This window comes from Bos grunniens, chromosome 18, assembly GCF_055505025.1.
Source record: "Bos grunniens cultivar Pamir isolate PY7600 chromosome 18, Bosgru_T2T1.0, whole genome shotgun sequence".
In the NCBI taxonomy this organism is placed as follows: domain Eukaryota; kingdom Metazoa; phylum Chordata; class Mammalia; order Artiodactyla; family Bovidae; genus Bos; species Bos grunniens.
Window position 1 is genome coordinate 57,528,955 of NC_141182.1, and position 13,920 is coordinate 57,542,874.

General features: G+C 42.0%; 1 protein-coding gene across 1 annotated transcript; it reads right to left on the reverse strand.

Moving 5' to 3' along the window:
- Positions 1-1,363: 1,363 nt before the first annotated feature.
- On the reverse strand, positions 1,364-11,313 carry LOC147354339 (uncharacterized). Its single transcript, XM_086353751.1, has 5 exons — positions 11,180-11,313; positions 10,942-11,075; positions 7,949-8,075; positions 6,831-6,929; positions 1,364-4,197 (listed from the first exon to the last, which is right to left on the reverse strand). The coding sequence occupies exons 2-5, from the start codon at positions 11,047-11,049 to the stop codon at positions 1,952-1,954; spliced, it is 2,580 nt and encodes an 859-aa protein (XP_086209877.1). The 5' UTR covers positions 11,050-11,075; positions 11,180-11,313; the 3' UTR covers positions 1,364-1,951.
- Between the last annotated feature and the right edge of the window lie 2,607 nt (positions 11,314-13,920).

Below are 13,920 nucleotides of genomic sequence, written 5' to 3' on the forward strand. Positions count from 1 at the left end.
TGAAGAGGGGCCATGAAATGAGTCTTCAGCAAGATCCCTGTTTATTTTGATGCTTCTCCCCCAAGACCCACACTCAGGAGCCCTGAGTTTCAGCCCTCACACTCAGCACACCTGAGACCTCTCAGGAGAGGTTCTAGGGCAGGAATTTCTTAGGTCAAGGTTAGGACCAAGCAGAAAAAGCTCCAGTATTTGAGGTTCAGGCCTTTATAAGAGACTTTGGGTGAAGTGCTGTGGGCTCCCCAGGCTGAGCGTGGATGGGTCCATTCAAACCAAGAGCAGCAGGAATCTGGTGAGCTCTGAGGGTGTCACTGAAGGGGGGGCCTGTGCAGTAGACCCTGGGGTTCAGCAAGGCTGCTGATCTCTAGGTGGGTGGTCATCTAGTGCAGGTGCTCACAGGACTGGCTGGTGTGAGCTCAAGGACCTGCAGGCTGCCTGCTCCCCAGACAGATGCTGAGGCAGCAACAGCACAGAGCAGTCAGGGAGGCTCTCAACAATACTCTGTATAATCCTTATTAGAATCATCACAATGTCCCAGAAGTTACAGAGAGGGGGGGAAAAGTACAATGGAGAAATGATGGGAAATATCCAAATATTTGAGGCTTAAAGGCAGTATGGAAACTAATTGTTACAGATATCATCCCTCTGTGCTAACAAAGAGTTTATTGTTAGGTATTCTTCCCTTCAACCTTAAATCGGTAGGTTGACACTTCATTCCACACCAACTTCCTCACAAGAAACCATCCAGTTTTATTCACATGTAATATCACACAATCAGAATCAAACCTTTTCCAACCCACTGTGTAACTGAATAAAATACAGATTACAAGCATAAACAACAATATTCATTCCTCTGATACAGTGATCTGAGAACGGTTATTTCTACGGTTACAAAATGGAGGCTAATCGTTTATGAAACAAGACATACACTAATTACATGACTTTTCTGGGAGGGGTTTCCATACATTTCTAGGGTATCAGAGATGTCTTTATTTGAAACATGTCAACTAATATTCATGACTTCTGTTGATATTATAAAGATACATCAAGATTTCAGTGAACTGTCATTGTATTTTCCTTAAAAAGCAAGTGACATAACTATTGAAAATGTACATCGTACTTTAATATGTGGAATTACTCCCTGAACACTTACCTCATGGTGACCTATAGGGATATTTGACATGAATGACTAACACCTCCATTTAGATGTACATGTTACATTAGTGTGTCCTTAATCTTCTAATGGAGAATAAATAGAAATGATTTCTCACTAGGATAGAAGGCCTTGTCTTATCTTTGAGGTAGCAACCATCAAAACCATAACTTTGCATACACACTAGAAATGAAGCATAGCAGCATGGAGTAATTTGAGAGTTGAATAACATTTATTTTGGTTTTCAAATAATCACAAACCGTGTCAATATAAACAAAAATATATTGCTAATAATTGTACATTTCTAAATACCAACACGTCCTTGTGATCCATACTAACATATCAGTTTGCTATCTGTTTTAACTATGGATTATTGTCTATAATACTTCTCCTGAAGAGGAACTTCAAAAAACAGGATTGATGAAATGCTTTCTATTGTGCAGGCTTCCCTAATAACTCAGTTGGTAAAGATCTGCCTCCCACTCCAGTATTCTGGCCTGGAGAATTCCATGCACAGTCCATGGGGTTGCAAAGAGTTAGACACGACTGAGAGACTTTCACTTTTTCTAGTGTGCAATTTCTGGTATTTATGTAATTTAATTTTCATTAAATACTTTTCTACATTTTCTCATGCCATTCCTTATCTTTCTTAAATAAATGGTCTTGTATTTTCTCAAGTGTATGTTTAGGACAAACCTCTTCCATCACTTACTTTATTACTAGGGTTTCTCTCCAGTACATGCTGTCTGATGTCTAATGTGGTGAGAGCTCTGATTAAAGCCGTTGCCACTCTCCTTACATTCATAAGGTTTTTCCTCCAATATGAATTCTCTGATGTTGAGTAAGATGTGAGTGCTTGATAAAGGCTTTTCCACATTCTTTACATTTGTAAGGTTTCTCTCCAGTATGAATTCTCTGGTGTTGAATAAGACTTGAGTGGTGACAGAAGGCTTTTCTGCATTCTGTACATTTATAAGGTTTCTCTCCAGTATGAATTCTCTGATGGTAAGTAAGACCTGAGTGCTTGCTAAAGTCTTTGCCACAATCTTTACATTTATAAGGCCTCTCCCCAGTATGAATTCGCTGGTGTTGAGTAAGAGTTGAGTTCTGACTAAAGGATTTCCCGCATTCTGTACATTTATAAGGTTTCTCTCCAGTATGAATTCTCTGATGGTAAGTAAGACCTGAGCACTGGTTAAATTCTTTGCCACAATCCTTACATTTATAAGGCTTCTCTCCAGTATGAATTCGTTGATGTTTAGCAAGAGTTGAGTAGTGACTGAAGGCTTTTCCGCATTCTTTACATTTATAAGATTTCTCTCCAGTATGGATTACTTGATGTTTAGTAAGATATGAGCGTTGTCTAAATGCTTTGCCACAATCCTTACATTTATAAGGCTTCTCTCCAGTATGAATTCTCTGATGGTAAGAAAGACCTGAGCACTGGTTAAATGCTTTGCCACAATCCTTACATTTATAAGGCTTCTCTCCAGTATGAATTCTCTGGTGTTGAGTAAGATTTGACTTCTGATTAAAGGCTTTGCCACACTTTGTACATTTGTATGATTTCTGCTGCATATGAGTTATCTCATGTTGAGTAAGACATAAGCTACAAGGAAACACTTTGCCACATTCTTTACATGTGTTTGGTTTCTCCCCTGCATGAACTCGCTGATGTAGACTGAAATGTGAACACCTAAAAGTGGCTTTGCCACCTTCCTTACCTTTGTAAGGTTTCTGCTCTGTATGGATTCGCTGATGTTGAGTAAGATTTGAGTTCTGATTAAAGGCTTTGCCACACTTTGTACATTTATAAGGCTTCTCCCCAGTGTGAATTCGTTGATGTCGACTAAGATGTGAGCAAGACATAAATGCTTTTCCACATTCCTTACATTCGTAAGGTTTCTTGCCAGTGTGGATTTGCTGATCTTGACTAAGCTTTGAATTCCGATTAGAGGTGTTGCCACACTCTGTACATTTGAAAGGTTTCCATCCTGAATGAATTTTCCTTTGTCTACTTAGACTGGATGAGTTAGTAAAGGCTTTCTCACATTTCTTACACTTGTAACTTTTCTGCGGATTCTGAATACTCTGCTGTTGAGTGAGATTTGAAGACTGATTAGAAACATCACCATATTCACAATTATAAGTCTTCTCTCCAGTATGTGTACTCTCATTTAGTGGAAGACCTGATATTTGATACAAGATATTCCTACATGTACTATTTTTAGAATCTTTGTCTGAAGATTGAGGTCCCTGATGTTTCATAGGGTTAGAGTTTTGTTCAGTTTTATACCCAGTTTCATTGCATGAGTGGTTTCTCACTCCATCATAAATATGCTTGTAATTATTGGGGGTAGAGCTCTTACTTAAGGCGTGACTCGTGTTATTACACGTGAGAAGTTGTTCCGTATTAACCGTATCATGATGTGTATTGAACAATGATGGTGGGATTAACTCTCTTCCATTATAATCAACATGACACATTTTGGAACAGAGAGAAACTGTCTGTTGGTGGAAGCATAATGACCCCTTGCTCACAGATCCCTCAAACTGATTATATTGTGAGTTTTCCCCATCATTTTTAAATTTCTGGTTTTCAGACGTGCTTGAATGTATGTGTAATCGAAGCCCGTGTTCAGAGTAGTTTGAATGAGTATTTGCAGTAGAGACTGGATGACTTTCCAGATTTTCCACATTTCCCTTCAGAGAACGTGTACGTTTCAAAAAATGATTGAAGCCTTTGCTTGAAGAGATACACTTCTCTGCAGATGTTGATAATGGAAACGGGTGTTTTCCACAATTTGACTCACATTGCTCATTTCTTTTGGCAGTAATGTCCACCTTGTGTGAAACTATCTCAGTTTCTTTATGTCCATATGAACATCTTCTAGATCTTTCACATATCCCCGTATATTCCTGGTCTTTCATTAAATGTTCGTTTCCAAGGTGAGCTCTTTGATAAATTCCTAGGTTTGCTTTTTGGATTAAATTTTCTAACCTTGGATTCTTGGACATCAAACCACGGGTGTTGTGAGAAGACACAGCTGAAAGATACCAAATAAAGTTTTCTTATCTACTATTCTTATCTACTGGGGCTGGTGCGAGCTCAGTTGGGACAGAAGGCGAGCCTTCTCTGTGGGAAGAGAACATGGCAACAGTCTGTGGCAGCAGGACAGACTGAGACCTGTACACAGGGTACTGACCCCAGCCCTGCCCACCCAGTCTGAGAGGGTGTCCACCAGTGCAGACAAGGGCTGGGTGCTGGAATGTGGGGTCTGGAGAGCAGACCCAGGCAGAGGACTGCTGTGGGCGGTGAGGAAACGTCCTGAGGGGATGGGACAGAGGGAGGAGTTCTATAAACAGGAACGCTTGTGGAGGAAGCCTGAACCACCATAGCACAGAGCGCCATTGTTGAGTGATGCCCAAAGGGAAGACCCACCATTGCAGCCCCTCTCGCCCTGTGCTGGCCCCTCCTCCCCCAGCACTAGGAAGGGCCACCACCCCAGTGGGCTCTATTGAGCTCCAGCCACAGCCTCCCCCCATGCACCTCCTCCACCATCAGCAGACTCCTGCGCTCTGGGGCAGCCTCTGGAGCAGACACCTGTGGGTGGGCCACACACACAGAAGGAGCTGAAAGCTCAGCTGAGCCCCAGGGTTAAAGGAAGAAAAACTGAAGTCTCTCCTCACGGTTACACAAACCATGCTTTTATACCTGCAATTGGCTTTGTCAACTCAGCCCGTATAGAGCATCTGAATGGACAACCAGGGCTCCCCCAGTCACGGGAGTGCAGCTTTAGCAGCTGTAGACTTTGTGGGGTTGTATACTAGGGGGTGGGGCCAGGCCAGAGTCTGAGCTGCCCCCATAGCACCACAGTGGGTCCAGCTCCATGAGTGCAATTCTGGGACCTGAGTTCACTGGATCTATGCTGGTGTTCCAGTGAAAACAACATCTGAGAGACACCAGAGCAATGTGCCAGCATGCCCATGGTTGAGGGGGAGCCAAGAGCAGTGCCAACATGGGGTCACAGGAGACTCACAGCACGTGAGCACACCCCAAGGTGAACATCCCCAGAGAAGCAATCCTTGGTGGCTTCTCTCCCAGTGGGCGTGCTCCAATCTTAGCTGCCTTGACCACAGATCAGAATCACAGTGAAGAAACAGATCTGGGGGCTCGACTCCACCAACCAGGGAGCAGATCCCACCACAGACAGGGCAGTGACAGCCACAGAGCCAAGGGGAAGCTCCCCTCAATATCCAGGGGAGGCTCGGGTCACAATAACAGCAATCAAAGCCCAGATCAAGGGGTTAATGGTCCAAGCCTGTGGACCAACCTCACCCGCCAGGGGGAAGACAACAGAGCAAGAGGAGCTAGGATCCGGCAGCCTGCAGAACAGACCACAAACCCAGAAAATGTGACAAAATGAGAGGACAAAGAAGTATGGTGTACAGGAAGGAGCAAGACAAAAAGCTACAAGAACCACTAAATGAAGAAGAGACAGGCGGTCTAATGATTACTTTTTGACTTACGTCATCTTGAATGCAGATGCCCCTAGGTGCCCTCTAATTCTTTAGCCCACTTCTTACTTTAGCATGTTCTAGTAGATGTTTCCATCTAAAAATCATAAACCATACTGACGTAGGTCTAATCAGAAAGCGAGGACATATAGGACAAAGTCTGGGGAAGCTGATAACAAGATTAATTAAATAAAGTAGTTGTTCTTGAGAAATTAAGAAATGAGACTTTAAAAATATGGTGGGAACACAGGGAATGCTATCAATGCTCTGTGGAGATCTAATTGGGAAGGAAATCTAAAAAAGAGTAGATATCTATACGTTAAATGGATTCTCTTTGCTGTACAACATTGTAAACCTGTTAGACTCCAATAAGAACATTTTAAAAACAGTATATTATCTAAAAATTGTAATAGTTTGAAACCATTAAAAATATGGTGGAAAATGTTTTAAGCTCTTATGCCAATTTATTTGAAAATTCTTTGAGTTAATTGAATATATTTAAGTCTTTTAGCATTGAGGAATTGGGGCAAATACACTTACTATTTCATATGAGTTCATATGAAGAAAACAGAAACTTTGAAGTAATCCTGAGATATGCATTCTTTCTCTTTAGGGAGGTTTTGGTTTATACAGTGAAGAAATTACTTGAATTTAAAAGTTATAAGATCATATTTGTAGCTTCCAGTGTTTTAGAAATTATAAGTCAGAAAAAAAAACAAAAAACAAAAACAACCCACTGTCCCCAGTATTCCTAGAACTGTGGCAGTATGTCTACAATTCCACTCACATACTGCCACCTAGAGGTAGAAACAAACTTTAATAGGAGCGTCTTAGAGTTTTTCAGAAAAGTGCCATTTTCCTAGGACCCCCAAGAAATGGAATAGTAACAGATTCATTCAGGTTGTCACAGGCCAAGAGCATTTCAGTTCTCACTGCGATTGAGAAAAGTAATCACTGGACATGAATTCAGGAATGATTTAAGAGACAGAATGGGGCAGGTGATATCTGCCTATGACAGCAACAGAGCAACAGAAAGAAACCCAGACTTCTCTAAAATCATTTCCACTGAAGCAGATCTTCCCAAACCACATGACAAAAGATGAATTCCTCACTGATCCTGGGACCTGTCGTTGAGTCATCGGCTCCATCCATTCACACCTACCTGTGTATATGGCTGGTGACTCCAGTCTCCTTACATCCCAGGGATTCTTCATTTGCTCCAGAAAGGTGACCAGGTCCAGCTTAGAGACCACAAGACCTGCTATCAGGAAAAGGAATATTTGTTTTGCTAGAGATTCATCAGTTTCCGATCTAATATGTATTCAAGTGAGAAGAGAAGGCACATGTGCTAAATCGCTCCAGTCATGTCTGACTCTTTGCCACCCTATGGACTGTAGCCTGCCAGGCTCCTCTGTCCATGGGATTCTCCAGACAAAAATACCGGAGTGGGTTGCCACGTCCTCCTCCAGGAGTTCTTCCCAACCCAGGAATCGAACCCACTTCTTTTACGTCTCCTGCATTGGCAGGCGGGTTCTTTACCACTAGTGCCATCTGGGAAGCCCAGAGAAGGCGTGGTAGAATGTCAATACAGCCCAGAAATAAAGTATTTGGGGACATCATTTCCTAGGCTGTATTAACATGCCCTGGTGGCTCAGCTGGAAAAGAAGCCACCTGCAATGTGGGAGACCTGTGTTTGATGCCTGGGTTGGGAAGATCCTCTGGAGAAGGGAACGGCTACCCATCCCAGTATTATGGCCTGGAAAATTCCATAGACTATTTCATGGGGTCGCAAAGAGTCGAACATGACTCTAATCATGACTCTAATCTTGCTCATTACATTATTAACATTCTAGAGAAGGCATGGTTGAATGTTAATATAGCCCAGAAAATTATATCCCCAAATACTTTATCAAAAGCACTTTTATAACTAACAAATACATAAAGAAAAGATCTTGAGATTCTAGTCAAGTACTACTAAGGCCAAAGTAAGTAATAGTAGAAATCTGATTTCTAAAGGAGAATGGCACCCTTTTATACCACAAAACCTACAGAATTACCACTAACCTAGAAGGAGGAGGCAGATTACATCAAGGAAAAGTTAGAATCATAATCAATCATCATGAAGTCTTCTTTCTCAACTCATAAATAATCCATTTTTCCCATAGAAAGCAAGGATCTGAAACTATTATAAGAAGCAGAACATTCTAGGAAACATTCTAGAAATGCAGGAACCAAAACCTTGTGGGTAGATAAGGGATTCTGGAAGGCAGTTATCCTCACCCAAGGAGGCCAGGTTCCTGTAGTTCTCTAACATCACATCCCTGTACAATTCCCGCTGATCGAGGTCCAGGCATTCCCACTCCTCCTGGGTGAAGTCTATGGCCACATCCTGGAATATCAGCCGTTCCTGAAATACAAAGTACAGATGCCTTGTGGCCATGGGAAGACTTCCTAATGTGACCCAAGATGAAACCAACAAGAGAAATGGTTTTGATTTAGGAGAATGTCTGGTGTTACAGCAGCAGCAGCTGGTGTTACACATGAATATAATTTGTACACAGTAATATTTTCTACCACATTTTTAACCCCAAGAAAAGAGGATGAGATACGATCCATCAACCACTACAGAAATTATTCTGATTTGGAAGACAAATTATACAATAATCAGATCAACATTGGCATATTTATTTTTGAGTGCTGTACTCAGTTAACAGAGGATAAACTGTCTATCAAAAGAAACAGGAAATATTTTTTAAAAGCACTTCCTGATCCAAGTGTTCTGGAGTGGACTCAGTGTGCCACGTTTTTAACAAGCTTATTTGAACTAGTAATGTTGAAAATTCTGCTCCATGAGTGACAATGTCTGAACAGCAACGAAGTAGAATAGTAAGGAAAGAATTCATATTTAACTTTGAACTTTAAGTGCTTTACAAATTTTACAGATCTGATAGGATAGTAACCTTGGCGACAACAATCATTTTAACCATCTGGTATATGCTATATATCTTTCTGACAGTTTTTCAGAATCTTGAACAGAAATAATTTAAAATCAATAATGTTGCTGTAGCATCTTTTGGCAAATATTTAACAAACATTCTTTAAACGACAGGTTAAGGGAAGGGGGAGCCTGCTGGACTGCCGTCTATGGGGTCGCACAGAGTTGGACACGACTGGAGCGACTTAGCAGCAGCAGCAGCAGCAACTTTTACTTCAGTTTATGACTCTAGACTTTAATAAAACACAGACAAATGCACAGAGCTAACTCTAATGAAAGTTTATAGAAATTTCTGTATTTGTAAATAATACTAAAAACAAGAAAAGTGTTAGTCACTCAGTCGTGTCCTACTCTTTGCAACCCCAGGGACTGTAGCCTGCCAGGCTTCTCTGTCCATGGGATTCTCAAGGCACGAATACTGGAGTGGGTAGCTATTCCCTGCTTCAGGGAATCTTCAAAAAAGAAAAAAATCAATCCAATGATGTTAACATGTTCATGCATACAGACATACACTAAAATGGGACTATATACTTATTAATTAGTAAGAGAAAAATTGTCATGTCAATAAAATCAGGATAATTTTTAACTGATTGAAAATGTACATAAATATTTGAGGATGATATTATTTTAATGTTTTAAAATAGACTAGGGTACAGACATACACAATGATAAAAAAAATAGACAGCTCTGGTTGTGAATTTTTTAATTTCCTCAAAAATCTACCATTTGCATGGAACTATATTTTAAAATTTAACACAGTTGAACATAGAATAGCACTAATATGATTCTTATAAACATTTTGGAAAATACAGAAATGTGATGAGACTTATCTGTGATGTGAGTGTGGAGTGTACTGGAAATGATCAGACCTGGGCTTGAATGATGAAAATCCACACTCCCAAATCCCAGCATCTCTACTAAACACACATGAGTGTTGTCAACTACAAATCGGCACTTGCCAAGAGCATTGCTGGGGACTCAACAAGGGCGTTCGCCATCTGCCTCTGGGGAGAATGAACCCTATGGTGCTGCAACTGTTGACTTCAATCCCCTCGAGGGAGTTCAGGGTGGACTGAGGCACTCTGCTCCAGGAAAATCTGGTGGGACAGGTCTTTAGAGAGTTAGGTATTTTCAGGAACTGCTTTCATGATCCCAATCCTTGTATCTCTTCATATCTAGAAAAGCACTAAACCACTAAATGATGACTTCAGTTCCTCACGACCCGCAGAAAACGTTTTGTAAAGTAAGTGCTTGATTGCACTGAACTCCCCCTTCACCAAAATCAGACTGACCTTCCCCCACTGTCTCTTTGGAGCAGTTTCTGAGTTATCTGAGGTGCTGTCTCCTGGGCTGCTGTCCTCATTTTGCCCCAAATAAAACTTAATTCACATCTCTCAAATTGTGCATCTGTTTTAGCTGACAGTGTTCATTTTTCAAAGCAAAGAGCAACTAAGAAGATACGGCATTTCCTCTTTAACTGTGATAGGCATATCCATCACTTTTTCTTTCCAAGAGCCTTGTTCAAGACACACAAAAAATAAATTTCATAGTGTGGAAATCTCACAGAAGCACCTGGACCAGTGAACATCAGAGGTCACGGGGTAAGAGTACATGGAAAAATGCATTATCACTGCCAGATATTTGGGCAATATTAGGAATACCATGATCTCAATCTATCATGAAAAATGTCAGTTTTCTGCAAATTCCACCTCCTATATACCTCCCATGATCTGTAGCTTAATAGTCCATTGAATTAGTATATTTTTCTTATCGGTATAGAGGATTGTCTCTGCTACTTTAACTTCTGAAAAATTCTGGAATGCTGAGTTCATTCTATTAACAAGGGTATTTTCTTACTCCTGTTCTAGAGAGCTGAATTGCATCCACATGTAAATTCATCACGGCATTTCCCCAACTTCCTTAAGATCCCAACACCAGACCACATCCCAATGGGAATCTCTGGTACCAGTGCCTCCCTGTGTTGATCGCTCACAAAGGGAATGTATTCAACATTGAAAGTCACTATTTCACGTTGAGAATTCATCATGCTCTATAGAAAGCCAGGATACAAACAATGGAGAAAAGGCTCTGGAACACGAGGGAGACGAAACCTGAAGAGCTGGTTTTCACTATTAAAAAAAGGCGAGGGGGATAAGATGATAACAAGCACTCCAGGCAGAAAAATTAGAAGCAGAGAACTAAAGGTTTGCAGATTCTCAGTTCAGGCATTTCAGGAGGAAAAGCAGACACAGCCCCAGACCCAGGACAGGACAATTACCTGAGAAGCTGCCATTTCCTCCTCTTCTTCCTCCTGCTCTGCGTCTTCTGTGGGGATGTTACGTCTCAAACTCACATCTGCATGTTGAGAAAATACCTTCAAAGGCATCCATATAGCCGTTTAACCTGCAACTGCTGCAGTGAAAAAGAAGAAAGGGTTTTCTTGTTTCTCTCACCCTTTTCTGAGCTCTTTTCTGACTTTCTGTGTTCCTGAGCTGTAGTGGGTAATCAAGACTAACCTGATATGCTAATCACATCCCGGTGCTCCACTCTATTTGCAGATCTTCCCAGATAGTTCCTGTCCTTCCTTTTTGCATTACAGAGAGCAGGCCGCAGAACAATTCACAAGAGACAAAGGACCCTACTTCTTGGCTACCTGACCCAGCCTATGAGGGTTTTGAAGAAATGCAAGAGGAAGACCCCCATTCAGGAGCCCTGAGGGAAACCTCACATTTGGCACAACTGAGACCACAGGAAGGGAGGATTTAGGGGGGGAACTTCCAGAAGCAAAGGTCAACCTGATTCCCTGGGGAGGGGCTCTTTCTAGGCTGGGTGTGGTGGTCCATAACCTGTGCCTGTGTCCTTGGGGGAGGGGAGGGGAGCGGTGAGTGTTTGGTGGGAATCACCTGGGGGTCTTGGGTTCCTGCCAGGCTTTACTTGCAGAATTCTTCCCACAGATCTCCCTTAGTTTTTTTACCCCCCTCTGCAGCCTGGGGACACAGGTTTTCACAAAATGATTTGCATTGTGACCACCTCTCTGCAGGTGTGGCACCTCCAACTTCAGAGACCAGGAGCCTAGAGGTGTTTCCATCAAGGCTTTCTTTGAAAATAAACCAGAGGCAGCCGGAGGCCTGGCGAGCTGCAGTCCATGGGGTCGCAAAAGGTGGGACAGGACTGAGCAGCTGAACTGAACTGAACTGAGCAGGACACGCTAGGTTAACAGTGTGTGTGGGCAGAGACAAATGCCTTTGAAAATGATGCCCTAAATGCTATCTGATGACCAACCAAGGAAATAATGATCGGTGTTGTCATAAGTTACATTACACATGAATTTAGACGTGAGAACGTTGTTGTTCTACTTCCTGTGTGTGTTTTTCTAGGTTTTATGAATCAATTGCTACAGTTTGTTGTCTGCTCCATTTAGAGAACTCTATTTTCTCACATCTTTAAAGTATAATGACTAAGGAAAAATTAAAGATAGAAGCATGTCCATCTTTCTAATATTATATATTCTAAAAAATATTCAGTGTGCATGCACCAGTACCAACTTGGTAGAAGATTTAGTTTCACAGCAGAATTGAGAATAAGGTATAGACGTTTCCCATATACCTCTTGTCCCAACACGTGGACAATTTCCCTACTTACCTTTCCCCACCAGAGTGAGCATTTGTTACCACTGATGAATCTACATGGACGGTAAATAGATAAACTCTTTAGTTTACCCTTATGTTTCTCTTTTAGGGATGTGCACTCCATACCTCTGGTTAAATGTATAATAACATGTGTCCATCACAACAGTTTAACACAAATTATTTCAAGGTCCTGAAAGTTCTCTAGACTTAGGATATTCATAGTCCCTCCTTTGAAACCCATGGCAACCACAGACCTTTTTAATCTCTTCTATATTTCCTACTAGATTCCTAGGTGATTGAGTGGGAAGAAATCTGCCTGCTGATGCAGGACCTCCAGGTGATACTTGGGTCAGGAAGATCCCCTGGAGGAAGAAATGGAAACCCATTCCAGTAACCTTTCCTGGGAAATCTATGGAGAGAGGAGCCTGGCAGGCTACAGCCCCTGGGGTCACAAAGACTCAGACGCAACTGAGCACATATGGACATTTACCTATGCCAAAATGTCATCTTGTAAACTTCCTACTTTTTGTAGCATTTTTGAATGGGCTTCTTTCACTTAGTAAAATGCATGGAATGATTGTCCATGTATTTTATGCCTTGAAAGCTTAACATCCAAAAGCTTAAGAACTACCTCTGCGCCTATATTCCTGCTCAGTAAATAAGTTCATCAACACCATTTTTTTAGATTCCATAAATATCTGTGAAGACAATATTTGCACAAATATAGAGAACAGGTGTGTGGACATGGCAAGAGAAGAAGGGGACAAACTGAAAGAGCCCCACTGACACACATACATACACCACCATGGCTGAAATGCTGGAGAAGACTCTTGCGAGGCCCTTGGACTACACGGAGATCCAGCCGGTCCATCCTAAGGGAGATCAGTCCTGGGTGTTCATTGGAAGGACTGATGCTGAAGCTGAAACTCCAGTACTTTGGCCACCTGATGTGAAGAGCTGACTCATTTGAAAAGCCCCTGATGCTGGGAATGATTGAAGTGGGGAGAAGGGGACGACAGAGGATGAGATGGTTGGATGGCATCACCGACTCAATGGACATGAGTTTGACAAACTCTGCAAGTTGGTGATGGACAGGGAGGCCTGGCGTGCTGCAGTCCATGGGGTCGCAAAGACTTGGACTTGACTGAGCAAGTGAACTGAACTGAACTGATGGTTAAAACAGGTTAGCTAGTGGGAAGCTGCTGTATAACACAGGGAGCTCAGCTTGGTGCTCTATGCTGACCAGAAGGGTGAAATGGAGATCACAGGAGGGACGTTCAAGAGGGAGCAGATTTATGTATACTTACGGCTGCTTGATGATGTCGTACAGCAGACACTAACACAACATTGTAAAGCAATTATATGCCAATGAAAAATATATATGCATCTCAAAAGGAAAAAAGGCTAAACAGACTGGCCACCCAGTGGTGGAGAATCCATCTGACAGTGCAGGGGCCATGGGCTGGATCCCTGGTCCAGGAATACTCCACATGCTTTGGGGCAACTAAGCCTGTGCGCCACAACTGGGTGGGGCAGCTTGCTCTTTTAGAGGGCAAGAGGCAAATGAAAGATGCTCACCAGCGGGAAACAATAGGAAATGCAAACAAAGCTACAATGGTGCATCACCT